This window comes from Calliphora vicina, chromosome 2 (assembly GCF_958450345.1).
Source record: "Calliphora vicina chromosome 2, idCalVici1.1, whole genome shotgun sequence".
In the NCBI taxonomy this organism is placed as follows: domain Eukaryota; kingdom Metazoa; phylum Arthropoda; class Insecta; order Diptera; family Calliphoridae; genus Calliphora; species Calliphora vicina.
Window position 1 is genome coordinate 80,739,138 of NC_088781.1, and position 21,720 is coordinate 80,760,857.

Here is a 21,720-nt window from a genome sequence, read left to right on the forward strand (position 1 = left end):
GGCCAATTATGGACCAATATTCACAAAATTCAGTATTATGATTTCAGAATACAAATTACTGATCTGTGTACTATTTTGGTTTAATATATGGCTGCTATGACCTATTATGGTCCTAAGTATTTAAGGGCTATTTTTGTAGAATTTCATATAAACAACGCTATTAACAAGAGTGGACCTTATGTGGGAGCTATGCCGAATTATAGACCAATATTTAAAAAATCTTGTACGATCCTTGGATACAAATTACTGATCCGTGTAAAATGTTCGTTCAGTATAAATTTTTATGGATATTTGTGCAAGTTAATGTGTTTTCCTGAAGTGGTTCTTATATGGAGTTTATGACCAATTATGGGCCTATCATCATAAAATTTGGTACATCGATTTTTGTATATATGGAATAAATTTGTTTTGAATTTCAACCTGATAACTATATTTGTAAGAAATTTATGAGGATTTTAGTGATTTTCGGGAGTGGACCTTATATGGGAGCTATGGTTAAATATGGACCGATATTCACAAAATCCAAAAGTATGATTACTGGATACAAATTACTGATCTGTGCATAATTTCATTTTGATATCGATATGTTTTTAATATTTTTTAAGGTTAATATCTTTTATCGGAAATGGGCCTTATAGGGGAGCTATGACCAATTACCGGCCAATCTGCATAAAATTTGATACAGTGATATCTATGTATAGGAGTATCTTATATGGGAGCTATGGTCAAATATGGACCGATATTCACAAAATCCAGTAGTATGATTTCTAAATATATACTACGGATGTGTGTGAAATTTTGTTTTGATATTGATATTTTTTAGATATTTATGTAGGTTATTGTGTTTTTCGGAAGTGGTCCTTATATGGGAGCTATAACCAATTATCGGCCGATCTTCATAGAATTAGGTACAGCGATTTTGGTATATAATGGGATTATTCATGTCGAATTTCAACTTGATAGCGATATTTATAAGACATTTATGCTTATTTAAGAGATTTTCGGAAGTGTACTTTATATGGGGGCTATGGTCAAATATGGGCCGATCCACAAAAAATTTTGCAATATAATTTCTTTTACCACGAAACTTATTTTTGCTGAATTTTATGTGTATATTCCTATTCTGTAGGCATTTATAGACCATAGAACCATATTTCGGGAAGAAATTTGTATGGGGGCTAGGAGAAATCATGAACCGATTCTTATAATTTTCACCAGAGTTACTCCTTTTATCATAAAAGTAACGAGTGCAAAATTTTATGATATATGAAAATTATAAATTTTTTTTGAGGTTGTCCCACATTTTCATTCATAACTTTGGTTCCACTGTACCGATTTCGCTGATTTTCAATACCAAACTGCTTAGGGCAATAATAAACATTTTTCTTGCAACTCTACTAAGTTTGTTTGCGTATTTTGGACGTGAGCGTGTTTTACACAGACGGACAGACAGACTGACATTGCTCAATCGACTTAGAATTTCATAAGGATCAATAATATATATACTTTGTTGGGTCTCAGATGAATATTTCTCAATGTTACACACGGAATGACAAACTTATATATACCCTCATTCACCACTTATGGTGGTGGAGGGTATAAAAATTAACGGATGACATGGAAAATAATTTCAAGTCATTTAAATCATGTATGAGGTGATTTCAATTCATTTGTAGTATTTATTGTGTGCAATAAGAAAAAATACAACTGAAATTTATGTTTATATTAATTATATTGTAGGTCAAAATAAAAATACGAAAGTACATCAATGGGTTTTTCAATGTTGTTTTGGAAAATTTTACAATATTTAGTAATATTACCTCTTATATTATTACTTAAAAATAATACGTGGAATATAAGCCATAAAATGACAATAATTTTCATGGAATTAAAAATGTAAGGTTTTTCACATATTTTAAATATTACCCGACTTAGGTACAACCGCTGGTATATTATTAAGTCCCCTTTTACAGTGCAGAAATTGAAAGGCAGTTTTATAGTTTTTTTATGTTATTAAAAAATGTTTAAAATTTTTCTTGGAAAATATTTATGTATGTACATAATTTTTTATTAATTTCAGCTAGACATTGAGAAAATATGGGCGAAATTTACTGCATTTTGAAGAAGATAATATATTTTTTAAAACAAAAGTTCTATTTTAAAATAAAGTCGACTTTAACTAAAATTAACTTTAAAATTTTTTTCATAGTTAGGGCCATATATTTTTTAAAAAATCCTTATATTATTTGTTCTAAATATTTAAAAAAAATAATGCTAAATAATAATATTTCTCAGATTTTCACTGTTCAGCAGTTGTGTACAAGTTAACACGAATTCAGTGCATGTTGATAAGAATACAAAACATCAACAAGAACAAACTGCCTCTTCAGCTTATACTAATATATTGCTAAAGAATGACGAAATATAAGTCATAAGACAACACAATAACCAGACGCTGACACGGCATAAACGGGTATATGGCTATTCGATATAACAACGTAGTTTCAGTTTTTTAGTTTTATTATTATTAAGACTTGGAATAAATACAATGTATTTTTGAGATACCAAATAAATTTATATTTTATTACTGGCGCCCAACGGGTATTTGAACCATTACCTTCAACTCAGGACTTGAAAAACAACAAATTCGTAGCTGTAACGAGACCATTGACAACTACAACCTAAAGTTGAAAAAGGAATACAAAAGGACAACGACTACAAAAATTGTCTTTAACATTGAAGTGGCAGCCGTTATCAGCACAAGCAAGCAGCAAACGTCAGCACCGACGGCTAGATTTAATTAATAATAATTAACAAAATTTATAACATGTAAGTAGAGTGCTTATAAATATTTGTGTCATAATATAAAATAAAAGTGGAAGAAAAAAGTTGTAAAAAATTAGCAATCTCTGTGTGATTATCGATAGTTTTATGATGTAGCATAAACCATATGTCAACTATACCGACAGAATATTGAAATGCAAAAGAATTAATATCATATTACAGAAACGACAAAACAGTAAACACTTTGTGTGTTGTACTAATCGTTACTTAATTTTTATGTGATTCTTGCGTTCAATGTTCTGTCCAACTGCTACATTCTCCACTTTAGGTTAAAATGCAATGTAAGCATTAATTTAGTATATAATCAATACAATTTTAATAAATGGACACACTTTGCATTACCAACTCTGAGCTGTAATTTAGCTCGAGCAAAGTGGTATAAAAATAAAACAACTTTTGATTTTCTTCTCTTATATGGCGATCCTGCCAGTCTTTTGGAGTGCTAGAAAATAAAAAAAGCACCCAAAAGCATATTGGCATATTTTTGATCCTGCCTGTCCTTCGGTGTGCTTAATATTAGAGCACCCAAGGAAAAATATTGTTTACAAATTGTAATATTTTATTTACACCAGTCTTTTGGAGTGCTTAACAAACAAAAAAAAGAGCACCCAAAAGTAATCTTGTGGTTCCTGGCGGACAGCCAAGTCTCCGCCAGAGGTTCTGTACGGCCAAAGTACAGAATGAGATCGCCTGGCCCAAAGGCGATCACTATAGAAGAAGACAGAAGAAGTCCTAAACCAAAGGAAGATCCTGCCATGTGGTTAAAAATCGACCGGATCGATATCCTTCTAAAAGCCTCATCAAAATAAAATGTATATAATAAGAAATATAGAAAAAAAATATGTATATAATAAATTTAAAAAAAAAACTACTGTGCATCCATTTGCACGTATAGGGTCAGTAGGCGTTAACCGCCATTTGACAAAAATTTAACCATAAAAATATAGAAAAAATAAAATGTAAACTATAATATATAATAAATAATTTTTAAGAAATAGAAATTAATTACATAGTTCTTATTAAGTCTAATTAAGTAAAAAATTTTAAGGTCCTTTGAAATAGAGTAGAAAGTATAAAAACATTATTATTGCAGATTTTATTAATCAGGAAATTCGAAAATTAAAATGGGAAAACCTCAATCAAAAATAGAAAATCCTTCAGCCAACGTGGTCAATGAGGTAGAAGTAGTACAGGGAAACGTAAATTTAGAATTAATTGAATTTTGCTTAATAATAATAACACTTTTGATAGGTTTAAATTCGGTATTGCGTGTTTACGCATTACACAATAAAAGATTAAAAAAGAAATACACGAGTAGAGCAAATGATCTAGATAGAGTATAGATGGAGTGGCAAGATATAGTGAACAAGGTTAGATTAATTAGAGAAGAATTTGACCGCTCATATAAGTGTCTAAATGTTGACAGACCAACTAAGGAAGAAACAGTAGACAAACATTTTAACATTCTTTTGCATTGTTTGGAGGAAATAAGAATAGTACTAAACGTAAATTATGAACGATTAACATCTGCACATAAAATTGCAGCAGAGGCATTTTTTCATGATGTCAAGAATAGAATAACAACATTAGCAGCCAAAAAGAAAATTGAAATTGAACTTCCAGACACTATACATGAAAAGATAAAAATCGAAACTATATTTTCAAATAAAGATTTCAAAAAACATTCCAAAATGACCCAAACAGTAGTAGAGTTTCTTAATACAGCTTCAAAGCTTATTAATGACTTTGATGGAAAGTCTGAAAACCTACGTTCTTTCATTGACTCATTGCAACTTGTAGATTCAATTAAGGGCGAACACGAAGCAGTTGCTGTATCCATTATTAAAACAAAATTAAAAGGAACAGCAAGAAATTATATTGAAAATGAAAACACAATAATTGCAATTATAAATAAGCTAAATAATAGCATTAAAGGCGAATCAGTAGAGGTACTGACTGCCAAAATCATGAACATTAAACAAAACAATAAAACTGCAAACGCATATTGCAGCGAAATTGAAAATTTGACAAAATCGCTAGAAAGTGCTTACATAAATGACGGCTTAAAAACAGAGTTAGCAAGCAAATACTCAACTCAAGTAGCTGTAAAAGCACTAACTAAAAATTGTACCATAGATAAGGTAAAAATTATCATGGAAGCAGGTCAATTCAATACTATGAATGATGCAATAAGCAAATTCGTAAATAGTTGTACAGAAGCAACTGGACAACAGAATGCAATACTTCATTATAGGCAAAACTCCAACAATTATCGTGGAGGATATAATAGATTTCGTGGAAGAAATAACTATCCACGAAACAATGACAAGAATAGCAATCAAAACAATAACAACAATAACAGAAATAATTACAACTACAGAAACAGACAAAATTATAATAATAATAACCGTAGGAATAGAAAATACGTTAACGCAATCGAAAATGAAAGCGATTCGGAAAACCCGAATCTTCCCCTAGGATCAACTCAGTAAAAAGAAAAGTATACAAACTTAACCTTAGCTTTTGCTTCTTTATAAATGTTCACATTACCGAAACTAAAACACCAATTACTCTACTTGTAGACACAGGCGCAGATATTTCTTTAATTAAAATTAAATTTTTTAAACTAAATGAAATAAATAGAAATAAAATAACAACACTAAGTGGAATAGGAAAAGGAAAAATTAGCTCATTGGGTACTAAATTTTTCGAATTAAAATATCAAAATTTTCTGATACCTCATGTCTTTCATGTGGTACCTGATGATTTCCCAATACCATGCGATGGAATCATTGGCATGGATTTCATTAAAAAATTCAATTGTGTATTGGATTTTAATGACGATAACGATTACCTTATCCTTAGACCTTCTAATATTTCGCAAGTTATAAAAATACCACTAACAAACAATGACATTGTCTTGCCAGCTAGATCAGAAACGATACGAAAAGTAAATCTTCCCACTTCCAAAAAAGAGTTATTAATACCAAATCAGGAAATAATGCCAGGTGTATTCATAGCAAATACTCTGGTAAAATCTGACAATGCATATATTCGTATTCTAAATACTAATGATAATATTTCAGTAGTAAATAAAGAAAATTTAAGGACGGAGAAGATTACAGATTATGATATAGTAACAGAGAAATCTGGCAATGGCGAAGATAGGAAGTCATTGATATTACAAAAATTACAGAAAAATTTTCCACAACAATTCGATAAAATTTTAACAAAAATCTGTTCTGAATATAGTGACATTTTTGGTTTGGAAACAGAAACTATAACTGTTAATAATTTCTATGAACAAAGGTTAAGAATAAAAGATTCAACTCCAGTATACATAAAAAATTACAGAATACCTCATACACACAAGGAAGAAATAGATAAACAAGTCAAAAAACTTATAAATGACAAAATAGTTGAACCTTCTAATTCTGAGTATAATAGTCCAATCTTATTGGTACCAAAGAAATCATTACCAAATTCTGAAAACAAGAGGTGGAGACTTGTGATCGATTATAGGCAAATAAATAAAAAAACTAATAGCAGACAAATTCCCTTTGCCTAGAATAGACGATATTTTAGATCAACTTGGTAGAGCAAAATATTTTTCTTGTTTAGACCTTATGTCTGGATTTCACCAGATTGGTTTAGAAAAAGAATCAAGAAATTTAACATCATTTTCAACCAATAATGGTTCATACCAATTTACAAGATTACCTTATGGTCTGAAGGTAGCTCCTAACTCCTTTCAAAGAATGATGACTCTCGCTTTTAGTGGATTAAAACCAGATCAAGCCTTCCTGTATATGGATGACTTGGTTGTATTAGGTTGTTCAGAGAAACATATGCTTTCTAATTTAAAAGATGTTTTTGAACTATGCAGAAAACACAATCTGAAATTGCATCCAGAAAAATGCTCATTCTTTATGAGAGAAGTAACCTATCTTGGTCATAAATGTACTGATAAAGGAATACTTCCAGATGATAGTAAATATTCCATAATAAAAAAATATCCAACACCATTGGATGCAGATAGTGCGAAAAGATTTGTCGCTTTTTGCAACTATTATAGAAGATTTATAAAAAATTTTTCAGAATATTCGAGACACTTAACAAAATTATCCAAGAAGGGTGCAAAGTTCGAATGGACAGAAGATTGCAATTATGCATTTGAATACCTAAAGAGGGAGTTAATGAGCCCAACATTACTTCAATATCCTGATTTCACAAAACAATTTTGCATAACCACAGACGCAAGCAAACAAGCTTGTGGCGCTGTATTAACACAGGAGTATGAAGGACAACATTTGCCTGTAGCATATGCGTCGAAGGCCTTTACAAAGGGTGAAAGCAACAAATCCACCATTGAACAGGAGTTGACTGCCATACATTGGGCAATAACATATTTTAGACCATACATTTATGGCAAACATTTCCTAGTCCGCACCGATCACAGACCATTATCCTATTTGTTTTCAATGAAAAATCCAAGCTCAAAGTTAACAAGAATGAGACTTGATTTGGAGGAATATGATTTTACAGTTGAATATCTTAGGGGAAAAGATAACTATGTTGCTGATGCATTATCACGTATATCCATAAATGACTTGAAAAAAATAAACAATGAAAATAACAATATATACAAAATAAACACACGATCAATGGCAAAAGAGTCACTTAAAAAGTCTCCAGTTACAATAAACAAACGGCATTTAGAAAATGAAAATGAGAAGCCCAATATATTTGTACCAATTATGAATTCTGACGTCAGAAAATTTTGTAAGCTAAAGATTACCCCACAAAAGTTTTATATTAAACGATTGGGATGAATGGCTCAAGTATTTCACTTATTGTTTTAATACTACGCCATCTACGGTACATGACTACTGTCCTTATGAGTTAGTTTTTGGTAAGCTTCCTACTGGGTTTCAACAATTTAATGAGGTTCAATCAATAGCTCCTGTATATAATGTAGAAGATTATGCTAAGGAAGTTAGATATAGATTAGAAGTGGCACATAAGAGGGCCCGAGAACTAATTGATAGGTATAAGTTAAAACAGAAATTAAATTATGATAAGACATTGTTAGATTATACATTTAAAATAGGAGATTTAGTTTTAGTTAAAAATGAAGCAGGTCATAAATTAGATCCACAATATAAAGGACCTTTTGAAATTAAAAATATAGATTTAAGAAATAATGTAACAATAATAGATAAGAAAAATAACAAAGAGCAAATAGTTCATAAGAATAGACTTAAGATTTTTAACAATGAATAGAATTAAAATTTTCCATTATAAAGTCTACGTAGATATATTTTAAATTACTTATAAGATATATATTTTGTAATAAAATTTAATATTAAGGTTATTGTAATCATTTGTTAAAGAATGTCCATACACTTAAAAACTGTATGAACATTCTTCCGTAAAAGGGAGGTGTAGCATAAACCATATGTCAACTATACCGACAGAATATTGAAATGCAAAAGAATTAATATCATATTACAGAAACGACAAAACAGTAAACACTTTGTGTGTTGTACTAATCGTTACTTAATTTTTATGTGATTCTTGCGTTCAATGTTCTGTCCAACTGCTACATTCTCCACTTTAGGTTAAAATGCAATGTAAGCATTAATTTAGTATATAATCAATACAATTTTAATAAATGGACACACTTTGCATTACCAACTCTGAGCTGTAATTTAGCTCGAGCAAAGTGGTATAAAAATAAAACAACTTTTGATTTTCTTCTCTTATAATGAACAGTGAGATAGATATTTTGTTGAAAGAATTTGAAAGTTTGTGTGTTTCGGAAAACTTAAATTGGAAAATGGCTATAACACCTGATCAATTGAAAACCATTGTGGAAAGCGCTGTTAGTAGTGCTCTTGTATTGCAAGAGAGACAGTTTGATGAAAGGTTAAAGGACGATAGCAGGGAGGATTATTAAATTGCTGATAGACACAGGTGCGTCAAAAAATTATATTAAACCATTGCAAGAATTAAAACACAGAACGGGTAGATAAACCGTTTTTGGTAAAGTCGCTTAATGGCAATAGAACAAAAATGCATTATGAATCTTTTCAACATTAACACGATTTTTTTCATTCTGCCCAATCTCACAACGTTCGATGGCATAATCGGACTCGACTTACTAACCAACACAAATTCGAAACTGGATTTCGAAAATAGGGTGCTGGAAACCAATACTGGGTCAGAACCCATTCAGTTTCTTAAGTGCAAAAATGTAAATTTCACAAGGGTAGAAGAAATTCAAGTACCTCAAGAAGTAGCTAAATATTTTCAGAAAATGTTCAAGGGCAGAATACGAAACAAATCCTGGAGGATTATTTTTTCCCAATAATTACCCATTTGGCGAACGAGGTTGTCGCGAATTGTAAAGTTTGCAAAAAGGCAAAATACAATCGCCATCCACAAAAACAGATAATCGGTGAAACATCTATTCCTTCATGTGTTGGGGAAATTCTACATATAGATATATTTTCCACAGATAAAGTATATTTTTTAACATGTGTAGACAAACTGTCTAAATTTGCACTTGTTCAGACAATAGCTTCTAGGACTATAGCGGATGTAAAATTACCGATTTTACAACTTATGAATATTTATCATCGCACAAGAACAATATTCTGTGACAATGAACTTTCTCTTAATTCAGAGACAATAAGGTCACTCCTGGCTAATAGTTTTAATGTGCAAATATTAAACGCACCACCACTCCACAGTACCTCAAATGGACAGGTGGAAGGAATACATAGTACCCTATTGGAAATTGCCCGTTGTCTTAAGCTTGAGAAATCTATCAATGATACGGTACAATTGATACTCATGGCGACCATCGAATATAACAGAACGATTCATAGTGTCACGAATAAACGACCTATTGACGTAATTCACTCAACTCCTCCGGAGATTGAGGTCGATTTGAAAAATAGATTACAAAGGGCGCAGAAAGTTCAAATGCAGCGACTTAATGAGACAAGAAGGAATCGAACATTTGAAGTGGGCGAAAAAGTTCTCGTGAAAGCGAATCGGAGATTGGGCAACAAGCTTACACCCTTATATGTTGAGGAAACTATTGAGGCCGACCTGGGGACAACGGTTCTCATTAAAGGGAGGGTGGTCCATAAGGACAATTTAAGATAGTGTAGTTTTATTAATTTTGTTTTCTTTTTATTTAACTTAGGATTCTTATGGTGCTACTTCTTGTTGTGGCAGCGACAGCGAAATTGACTGACTATTCCGGTTCACACTACATTCCTGTATCGGACGGCTATGCCGTAATTTGGCGAGATTTTCAATGCTTGAGGCATACGACGAATATTACAATGTATTCGGAGATGGCTGATGATACGGAAAGGCTTAAGGAACATTTTCCCCAGTCACATATGAAGAAGATACTAGACGCAGACATAGGGCACATAAGGACATTGCTGGCCACAATAGATGTTCACCACAGGCACGCAAGAAGCATAAATCTTTTGGGTACGGCCCTTAAGGTAGTCGCTGGCACACCGAACTATGATGATTTTGAAAATTTAAAGTTTAATCAGCACGAGCTCATTGACAGCGAGAATAGGCAGATTCTCATAAACACGAAAACACAACAGCAAATAAACAACCTTACGGACATAGTCAATTTCATTGTTAGGAACACAAAGGCTAACGTAATTGATAGTGGACATTTGTATGAGACTCTGCTTGCAAGAGATAGAATTTTAATTTCTGAGTTGGAAAGCTTAATGCTGTCGATTACCCTCACAAAGATTGGTATAGTTAACCCACAAATTTTAGATTCTGTTGATTTGAATACACTGATAAATGAGCACTCTACAAACATAACCGTAACAGATTTAATGGAAGTTGCTAAAATAAGAGTTTTATTAGATAATAAGTTTTTACATTTCTTAATTAAATATCCAAAACCAGATTTAGTTTGCAAAAAGGTAGCCTTATACCCAGTTCAACATAATAATACAATTCTTCATTTTAATGGGGAAAACAATGTGGCAGACTGTGGAAATCAACTGGTAGCAATCGGAAATTGCAGTACTACACTGACAACATCATTTTGTAAAAAGTTGGCTTATTCAACATGCGCACTACAACTTCATTCTGGTGGTCACGCATACTGCACCACTCGGCCTTCCCATCTCGAACCTCTTACAATTATTGACGAGGGTGTTATCATTATCAACGACAACACTGTTACCATTAAAACAAGTGATGGTATCGAGAAGACTGTCACTGGCACATTTCTGCTTACTTTCAGTGATGAAGCAAAAATTAATCAGACCCAATACAGAAACCAAAAGAATATCACAAAAAAGTTACCAGGATCACCAGCATCCGCTCTTCTCAACATTACGAGTCATCAAACAATATTGAGTTTGCCGTATCTTAAAAGATTGAACGAAGAAAACTTGCGGCATATTGAGACGATTAAAGAGAAGCTTATAACTGGACCTTTGTTGTCTACCTGTAGTATTTTTGGCATTTTAATTATCGGCTTTGCTTGTTTCAAATTGCACCAGAAGTCTAAGAAGACCCGTCAGCATCACGCTATTCAATCTGCTATTGAAGATCTAAAGAAGTCCGGGGACGCCCTTCACTTAAACGAGGGAGAAGTTAACACGAATTCAGTGCATGTTGATAAGAATACAAAACATCAACAAGAACAAACTGCCTCTTCAGCTTATTCACTCATAAAAAAAATTGAGTAATCCGTACTTAAATCAATCCGGAGCGGTGTCAATAGTAGGGTAAGTACGGATTTTCTTAAACCGAGTACATAATACTTGATTCAAGTACGGATTCATCAAGCCCAAAAATCTTAATTTTAGCTCTCCCTAAGTACGGCCGAGATTGAATTAATCTTTAAATGAGTTTGATTCAAGAATTCTAAACTTGTTTTAAGCACGAATTCATACTTGATATAATCCAAAAATCGGATTGATTAAAGAATGTCCGAGATTGAATTAATCCCAAAATGAGCTTGTTTCAAGAATTCTGAACTAGATTTAAGCACGAATTCGTACTTGATATAATCCAAAAATAGGATTGTTTTAAGCCCGAATTCGTACTTGATGTAAGCCAAACTAAGATTGATTTAAGAAAAACACATTATTTTTTATTTTTAATAAATTTTATTTTGTTTTTTTTTTAATTTAAATTTAATACAATTTAACAATTATTATCTTGCTTAAAACACGTTTGCCACGGAAGTCATCTTCTTCAATTAGCCAGTTGTCAACTTTGGATTCAACAGAAATTGTGTCGTCATCGACGCCAAACTATAGAATAAGATTAAGATTTGTTAAATTGTATTTGCAAAAATCTGTATTATTAAATGCTTACCTGAATTTTGTCCACTTAAAAGCTTCTTCCTAAATTCGATTCGAAGACCAAGAGGAGGCATTGCTTCCTTAATGTTTTCACCATTGCAAGCTGTTGTATGTTACCTGAGAAGCTAAAAATGTACAAACAAATGATATAGTAATATGAACATTATTTATAAATTCATTTATAATATTAACTATACGATATTAAAGATTTACCCCCATATTCATAAACAATTTTAAAAGGTTTATAAAACAATAATTCCATACAAAATTCGTTTTATAAACCTTTGATAAATTTAAAAATTATTTATTAATATGAGGATAAATCATTAATATCGTATAGTTATTTTTATATTTTTTCTAAGTGACTGTACTTGTATTTTTGCAATAAGAAATATATTTTTCATTTGTGGTACAAAAATACCATCAGTTCATGGACAAAACGCAGTTATTTATACTAATACACACAACGACGCTAACAACGAATTGTGCACATGTAAATACATATATGTACAGGTGTTTGTGTGCCTATAATATAGTAGGGTTCTATAAGTCGATTGTTCGATTGTTCGAACAATCGACTATTTCCTGAAAAAAGTCGAAATCGACTTTTTGGTTGGAAAAAAGTCGAACAATCGATTATGTTATCTAAAAGTCGAATAGTCGATTAAAGTCGACTTTTTAGATTGTTAAAAAAAATATTGCACTTGCATTTTTTGTAGTGTATGCTAATATATGTAAATAATAAATAAATGTTTATAAAATAAAGCTTTTTTCTACACAAAATTCTTACAACATTATTCTAACTATTATCGCCTAGATAAATTTCATTTTTATTGCTAAACATTACAAAAGGCGCATCAACCATGTATTTTTAACAAGAAATGGTAAAAAGTTGAAAAAAGTCGAAAATAGTCGGAAAGTCGAAAAAAGTCGATTAACTAAAAAGTCGAAAGTTCGAAAAGTCGACTTTTCATAAACTACCAAAAGTCGAAAGTTCGAAAAGTCGACTTTTTAAAAAACGGAAAAAGTCGAAAGGTCGAAAAGTCGACTTTTTGTTTCAGCTATAGAACCCTATAATATAGAGTCTATATTATAGACACACAAACATCAAGCACGAGAATACTTAAACTAAGAACAAAATGCTTGTATTATTTGTTTACAAGTGCAAATTTTGTTGCTTGCGTCTTAAAAAACCTGTTTCTAAGCGATATGCGCAACTACATATGTATGTGTGTGTTAGTACAAATGAAAAAATATTTCTTATTGAAAAAATTTGTACGTATATACCACGTTGTACCGTTATTTTGTTTTTAAAGAATTTGTTGCAAATTCAACAGTCTATTTATAAAACATAATATAGTAAGCCAAAAGAAAACATGTAAAAATAAACTTATCCAAAGTTTTCGATTGACTTGCTGTATTATGTTTTATAAATAGAATAACAGTATTATTTAAAAATAAATCACAATAATAAATAAATTATAGACTTACCTTTTAAATACCCATAAACACTGGGCTGATGAAACTCCTGGAGAAGCTGTCCTGCTCCAGCTTGTGGGTGTCTTCTTTGTCCGGAACCACTTCTGCCTCACTCATATTTTTTTCACACAACACAAAAAAACACAAAATACCGAAAACAATACAGAACAACACCGAACACGGAACGCACAAAACAGACTGATGAAATTGCTTGTTTATTCATGTAACTAACCGACAGCGCGAGTAGAAAATTACTTTGAGAACAGCTCAGAGAGTAAATTTTATACCGCTCTTTTTCAATTATGGATCAATATAAGAATTTTTTTCTTATTTCAAGTTATCTTACTCTTAATTTGAAGTTTAAGAATTAACTACTTGATTTAACTTCTCACTTGTACTTAAAACAAGATTTTCTTCTTAATTCAAGAATTTCGTTCTTGTTTTAAGAAAATTTCCGCTTGATTTTTATAATCAATCCCGTTTATACAAATTCTAAGTACAAATGAGTATGAATCGTACTTAAATTTTTAAGTACAATTCTGGCTAAATTTGAGTAAAATAAACTTAAATTTAGAAGTGCTTTTTTTTCTGTGTACTAATATATTGCTAAAGAATGACGAAATATAAGTCATAAGACAACACAATAACCAGACGCTGACACGGCATAAACGGGTATATGGCTATTCGATATAACAACGTAGTTTCAGTTTTTTAGGTTAATTATTATTAAGACTTGGAATAAATAAAATGTATTTTTGAGATACCAAATAAATTTATATTTTATTACTTACAATATCATTCTGCTTTGCAATTTTATTCTGCCTAACAATGCGACATTTGTTAACATCAATTCAACTCAAGCTACCACACATAATAACAGCAACATCAATAGTTATAGGCATGACATGGTACAACACGGTTTTCGTGGCGCGATGACATGGTACAACATGGTTTTCGCGGCGCGATGACATTGAACAACATGATGTGCGCGTCGACACAACAAAACACAGCATCAAATTTTGAAGTAAGACATTTTTCTTTAGTTTGCTCATTTTAGCAGATTTACTCATGTTAACAATATTTAACAGACATATTTTGCTGTAAGAATCAGTGGGTGTTATGTGTTTATGTTAATATTTTTGTTTGTATAAAAAAAATGAAAATAAGATAAAAATAAATAAAGGTTTTTGACTTACATTAACAGGATCCCACGTCGAAAGATCTATCGGCTGCTTCCTGTAGCTGTATATATGGAATTTTTAGAAATTACTGAGAAAAAAAATAAATGGGAGGAGTGGGATGGGTGTACTCAACTGAGTACAGCGGCGGGATACAGGTGGGAAATTTCAAAATATTTTTGTTTAATGCATAATAATTTTAAACATTTCTTGCATTGCCAGCAAACTCTTGCATGACATAAAATACATTTTAATAGCTTTTACAACTTTTTGGGTTAGTAACCTATACCCTAGGAACAATGAAGATGAAAGTCGAGCTTTATTTTCGTGTTTTGGCGTAAATAGTACCTTGTAATGAATCGTCGGAATAAAATTTGATCCATGCTATCGCTGCATAGAGTCAACATATAACCGCCAAGCGTATGTAATGGCCATATCTTTTACATAGATAAACAATGCCCCCACCTTTCATACCACGAATTCTGTAGAGTGAAATGGACTGGTACAGTTCATCTATTCCCCCCATACGTTAGTTATAATACTGAAACACCTTTCGTAAGTTGACATAAATTTTTTGTCTTGGTGTAGAAGGCCACCGTTTTACAGCTCCTAATAGCTCAATTGTGTCATAGTTTGTTGCCATTGTACAGACGCTATTGTCTTTCCATTTTACCAAAAGAATTTCATTTTGTTTGTCAAATCTATAGTCATATGAAGCCAACTCTTCTTTATTCATTTCATTCGCAAATCTTAATGGAAACTTTTTTGTTCCCTTTTCTCAAATTGTGCCAATAGCACGAATTCTATTTTCCTTGAGATCGACCAAGATAATACAACTAGTAAAAATGTTATCAAAAAATACCTCTCCTTTTTCTCAAGTAATTTTTTACTACTTTTGACCCTAAGGGATCAATCAAATTTGCCTCCGATTTTCTACAATATAAATCGTAAGTGTAGCAATATCCGTTTTTTGACATTGACTTTAACGCAATTTCCATGCCAATATCTTTATCATAATACCACTATAAATCCTCTCTGGGTTATTTGTTATTTCAAATCAATATCAGTGCACCCATATATTTTTTTAAGTCTAGATTAAACACCTAAATGTTGTCTGTCACATCTCTCGGTAAGTTGTCAGCTGTCATGTTCTCATCACCACCATCTGTTAATTGATTGCGAAATCATAAAAAGAATCACTGTCACTATCTTCCAATATTGCTTTTATATTTCTGTAAACATAACAGTGTTGGCAAAATTTGTATATGGATTCTGCCAATGTACTCAATTGAGTACAGTTATATTTAAAATACGATAACTTTGTAAAAGTAAATGGCAGACAATTTATTTTTACATATTTTATAAATAGAAATGCTTTCTTTTAGAAAATAAAATAAAAATTACCAATACAGTAAAAGCTAAAAAACGGAAAATCTGTGTTTATCTCGCCACACCAATTTTCTATAAGTTTAGGAGTCTATTTTTTGACAGCTGATACGTATAAAGTCAGATTTTTTGTATTATTTTAGCGGAAGCAGGTTCCTTTTAAGCTAAAAACGCAAAAAAATCACAAAAACTTTTAAAATTTCCAAAATATCGCCTAATATATAGCTGTACTCAATTGAGTACAGCGACGCCAAATGGGTTAACATTTTTACTCAAATAATTATTCTGTGTTGACTTTTAATAATGTTTACAAATATTTTTGGTTCTTTTTGACACTTGTTTTAAAAGATTTTTACATTTTTTGTTAACTTTTTCACCACTATAATATTGATTTTTGCATTACATTTTAGTTTGTTTTGATTTTTACAACGCGAGTGAATAAAAAAATAAGTGAATTATTTACACATTTGAAAAATAAAATTTTAACAAAAAAAAAGTGAATAGATTTAAGCAAAAAATTAATTTTTAAATTTTTATAAGAAATTATAAATTGTATATATATTAATAAAAGAAAATTTTAAATAAATTTATTTTTGATTAAATCATTGTTTCTTTTGTCTAATTGTTTTCCCACTTGTTCTTGTTGTTTGGTTTTTAAGGTTTTGTGATTTTTCTTTTTTTTTGAAATTAAATGTTTTTGATTTTAATTTTTTTTTAATTTTTTTATGAAAATTCAAACATTTTTCTAAATTTTTCGCACAGATTTTAATATTTTAGTTCAATAAAAATTTTGTTTTTAAATTTTCAATCGGGATTAAAAAAAAACCTGGGTCCAAATGAGTTTTCGTATCGAGTAAAATTTCGTGACGTATCGAATAGCCAAATTACGGCACTCGATAGCTATCGAATCGAAATTTAAAACAAAAACGTAAAAGATTTTTTGTTTTGTAATAGAATCAAACCATATGATTTGTACAAATGTAAACAAAACAATTAAAAGAAAGCGGGTAAGTAAAATTAGAGATTTTTAAATTGATTGTAATATAATTTTTATTATTTAGAAAATGGATCCATCCCTTTTATTTTTCTTATCTTCATCTGAAGAGGATGAACAGCAAAGAGACAAATGCGAATGAAAAGCGACCCTTTGTTATTATCAAACATAGCGTAAGTAAAAAGCAAATTTGAATAATAGGAATGTAAATATGTAAATAATTAATGATAAATTTATATTTTAGGTTCCGAAAACGATTTAGATTATCGAAGGAGGCTTTTAACTTTGTACTTTCCCAAATGAATTTTTCCGGGAGCATGTCAACATCGGTGCCAGCGAAATTGCAGTTAGCAGCAACATTATCCCTTTTAGCCGGCGGGAGCTTTCAGTACGTAGTTGGTAATGACTATTTAATTGGTATGAGTCAAAGTACTATTTGTAAGTATGTTGACAACTGTGTGAAGGAATTGGAGGACAAACTGTGTCCATCGTTCATTAATTTTGACCCGGAAAACTCGTATGAATGTATGGATGCATTCATGAAGAAATATAAGATTCCCGGAGGTTAGTATTTATACATCATTTGATATTTAAATGTTATTAATACTATATATTTTATTGTAGTCATTGGTTGCGTTGATGGCACACACTTTGGACTTCAAAGACCAGCGTCCAATGAACATATGTTCTTTAATAGGAAAGGGTTTCATAGTCTCAACTCAATGGTGGTAAGTGTTATTTTATTTTTATAAAAATAAAAGTTTTATATTAAGTAAAAATTTAAGATTTGTGACCACGAGCATAAAATTTTGTCCATCAACTCAAAATACGGTGGCGCAGCCCATAACGCATTCGTCTGGAAACACTCGGAGGAAAGGAATTTGTTGTCCGAACTTTACAACAATAATGTTAAAAATGTTTGGCTTTTAGGTATGTATGTATGTTTAATATCTATCCACTATTTTTAAGTTAGGAAATTTTCTTTTATATATTTTAATTTAAGGTGACTCGGGGTATCCATTGGAACCATGGTGCATAACACTATACAGAAATCCACCTGAGGGTTCGCTTGAAGCTCATTTTAACGACGTACATTCCAAAGGTAGATGCATAATAGAAAGGACAATAGGAATTCTGAAAGGACGCTGGAAAATTCTTAGTAATAATAAAAGAAGTCGTTACAGTCCGGAAAAAATGGCAGCTTTTGGAAATGTGTGTGCTGCGTTACATAATGTATGCATAAAATTTAATGTTCCTAAATACGCAAATGTTGAAGAGAGTGGAACAATTCAACATAATTTTAATATTGAAAATGAAACCAATTTAACAAAAATTGGTCATAAAATATGTGAAAAAAATATAATATACGCAAGTCCCGGAAGGTGCTATTATAAAGACACCATGCCTGTGTTGCGGCTTTTATTTTATGGTCATTAAAGTATTAGAGAACTTATCAACTTTGATTCGAAATAATTCCTTTAAAGTAAGTCATAAAGCGTCTGACTAAATCGTCTTGACTTTATTCGCGACTTTAAGGAATTCATTGAGATGACAGTTGAATAGTTCCCCTTTATGTAGTATTGTCCTGTGTATATAGTCTAATTTTCTTCGACAGTAGAACTGATAGAGAAATAACATCCATCTCAAATCAAAATCATTATTTATTCTATGGGTTCAGAATTTTATTTAATTTTTGTAATGAAAATAAATATAAAATTTTATAATTTTGATGTTTAATCAAATAAAAATACATTTCACTTATGATTAAATTCATAATATATAGAAAATGTATTATAATATTTGTAACTGTCAAGCATCAAAGAATAGGATTTAGAGTCACCATGTAAAAACTGCCACACAATCAAATTCAATGATTCACATCAACCAGCCATATCTGAAATCGAAAAAAAGAGCAAAAACAATAATTATTAAAAATTAAAACATAACACTATTTCAAACTATTTATAATAACAATAAAAACTAACAAAACCAAAAAAATAAAACTAACTAATATATTGTTGTACAAAGTGTCTTATAGAATTAGAAAATAAATCATTAACAATTTAAGTGTGAAAATTCTTAACATCACTAATTTAACTGATACTCTGTTGAAATATATTAGTGAAAAAGTTAAAAAAAACTTCTTACTAAATTTATTCATAATTTGTCTTATATATATTATATAAGATCTATATTGGTTTTCATAGAAAAACTTTATTAATTCAATTACTGTTTGTTTTCCCTTTTCTTATTAAAAAAATAATTTAATTTAATAATTAAAATATACTTTAAAATTACATAAAAAAATAATATCGATTCAAATTGTTCTTGTCCGTAGAACAAATATTTCACGATTGCGTTCTAAGTCTTTCTTTTTGTTTACTTATTTTCTATTAGTACATAATAGATTCATTTATACATTTTTTTTTAATTTTACTATTTATAGTTTTTCTCTTTTATCAACGTCTTTAACACTAAGATTGTTGCTAATATTTGAAAGCAAACAAGAAAAACAAAACAATTTCTTCAAAATAAAGTTAAAATATATTATATATTATTTTCTTTTATAATTTTCTATTTTTTTTAAATTGCTATCTGAAAAATCACATACTTTCTACAATCAAAATAACATAAACTACATTCGAATAGAATCCAGAGTATTTATTAGTTTTAAATAAATTGGTATTGTGTCAATATTTAATATATAGTTTACTAACCATATTAAAAACAAAAACAACTAATTATACTAATTCTGTTTATTCATTTATATTGTCATTATTATCTGTAATCTTTTCTTATTTAATTTCAACTTTTATTATAAAATTTGTTACATTCTTAATTGAATATAGGTGTTTTGTGTTAGGAAGAATTTTCCATTTACTTATTACCTTTTTTAGGAACCTTAGTGATAAGTGGAATTGGCACGCTGGTCTAGGCACGGCATTAGCTCGTCGGAATGGTGTAGGTTCTTTTCCACTTAGTTCTTCAACATTTAAAATATTTGTTCGTGCCATTTTTATTGAAACATTAAACACTTCACGATAACACATGGGAACGGAAACCAAAATAGACCAGACGGACATTTGACAGTAGCTTCACTAGTTTTCTATAGGAGGATAGAGTCATTGAAGGTTAAGATGGAGTTACCTTCACGGGTTGCCCACCCCTAGTATGGCACTATTGCAGCCATCCTTGGCTCTAGTTCACCCGTATTAGATTTTCCTGAGCCCCTAAATATAACTGACCACAAATCAAAATATTCACACCATTACCTTTTTTTTTAGCTTAGCCTTCCATTATTAATAATATACAGTATATTTCAAATTATAATAGTAGATAAAGACAATATTTTATTCATTAAGTACAAAATTATACACTAAATAACAAATTTTTAACTATAATTTACAAATGCATTACTAAACAAGAATATAGGTATAATATGATACAATCTAACAAATATAATTTTAATTTAGTATAATTTAATATAGCATAAATTTAGTATAATATTATTTTATATAATGTAATTTTAATATAATATAATTTCATATGATGTATAATATTTACAGTCATTTAATAATATTCATTATGAATTAACATTCTATATATGACAATTTTATATTTAGAAAAGATTTTAATATAAAGTAACAAAATTTTGATTAACAATAAAGAAAAACGAAAATATCTAAAAGTAAATTATTTTAATAAGTTTTCAAATCGGTTTTTTTTTTTTTTTATTTGTGAAATACTTGGAAATGCATTAATTATTAGAATTTAATTTTAGATTTGCCACCATTGCCATTGATCACCAGTGTCAAAGTGCCATCTAAGGTCGAAAAACAAAACTAACATTTGAGCTTAGTGAAGACAACATCAAAATTACGGCAGCCACAGTGAATTCGCCCTAGGTAGAAAATCCCTATTTTTGTAACCAGGACAACAACCTAAAACACTGGGAAGATCAAATTTAGGTTGAAAGGTGAAACAAGATTTAGCATACAATTAGTATACACAAAAAAAACCAGGGCAACCCGTGAAGGTAACTCCATCTTAACCTTCAATGACTCTATCCTCCTATAGAAAACTAGTGAAGCTACTGTCAAATGTCCGTCTGGTCTATTTTGGTTTCCGTTCCCATGTGTTATCGTGAAGTGTTTAATGTTTCAATAAAAATGGCACGAACAAATATTTTAAATGTTGAAGAACTAAGTGGAAAAGAACCTACACCATTCCGACGAGCTAATGCCGTGCCTAGACCAGCGTGCCAATTCCACTTATCACTAAGGTTCCTCACATTTATGGCGCCCAACATATGAGCATTTTTCAAAATGCCATTCAAATCAATGCCTTAATGTTTATATAATATACGCAAGTCCCGGAAGGTGCTATTATAAAGACACCATGCCTGTGTTGCGGCTTTTATTTTATGGTCATTAAAGTATTAGAGAACTTATCAACTTTGATTCGA

General features: G+C 30.4%; 1 protein-coding gene and 1 long non-coding RNA gene across 3 annotated transcripts; one reads left to right on the forward strand and one right to left on the reverse strand.

Annotated features, from left to right (window-relative positions):
• Positions 1-11,997: 11,997 nt before the first annotated feature.
• On the reverse strand, positions 11,998-13,875 carry LOC135950099 (uncharacterized). Of its 2 annotated transcripts, none has more exons than XR_010575933.1 (3): positions 13,710-13,875; positions 12,232-12,343; positions 11,998-12,167 (listed from the first exon to the last, which is right to left on the reverse strand). It is a non-coding gene; the product is annotated as an uncharacterized LOC135950099 (long non-coding RNA). The 2 variants fall into 2 exon arrangements; XR_010575932.1 differs by lacking the exon at positions 13,710-13,875 and adding an exon at positions 12,590-12,691.
• A 3,697-nt stretch (positions 13,876-17,572) lies between these two features.
• Positions 17,573-21,101, forward strand: LOC135950597 (putative nuclease HARBI1). The gene is made up of 5 exons (XM_065500130.1): positions 17,573-17,819; positions 17,880-17,983; positions 18,041-18,185; positions 18,259-18,603; positions 21,037-21,101. Exons 1-5 carry the CDS (start codon positions 17,573-17,575, stop codon positions 21,099-21,101), a joined length of 906 nt encoding a protein of 301 aa, XP_065356202.1.
• The last annotated feature ends 619 nt before the right edge of the window (positions 21,102-21,720 follow it).

Excerpts from the sequence above, each read along its gene's own strand:
- LOC135950597 (XM_065500130.1), top strand. The coding sequence starts at position 17,573 with ATGTCAACATCGGTGCCAGCGAAATTGCAGTTAGCAGCAACATTATCC. Across the intron at positions 17,984-18,040 it reads ATAGTCTCAACTCAATGGTG|ATTTGTGACCACGAGCATAA; the intron begins GTAAGTGTTATT and ends TAAAAATTTAAG. Across the intron at positions 18,186-18,258 it reads TAAAAATGTTTGGCTTTTAG|GTGACTCGGGGTATCCATTG; the intron begins GTATGTATGTAT and ends TTTTAATTTAAG.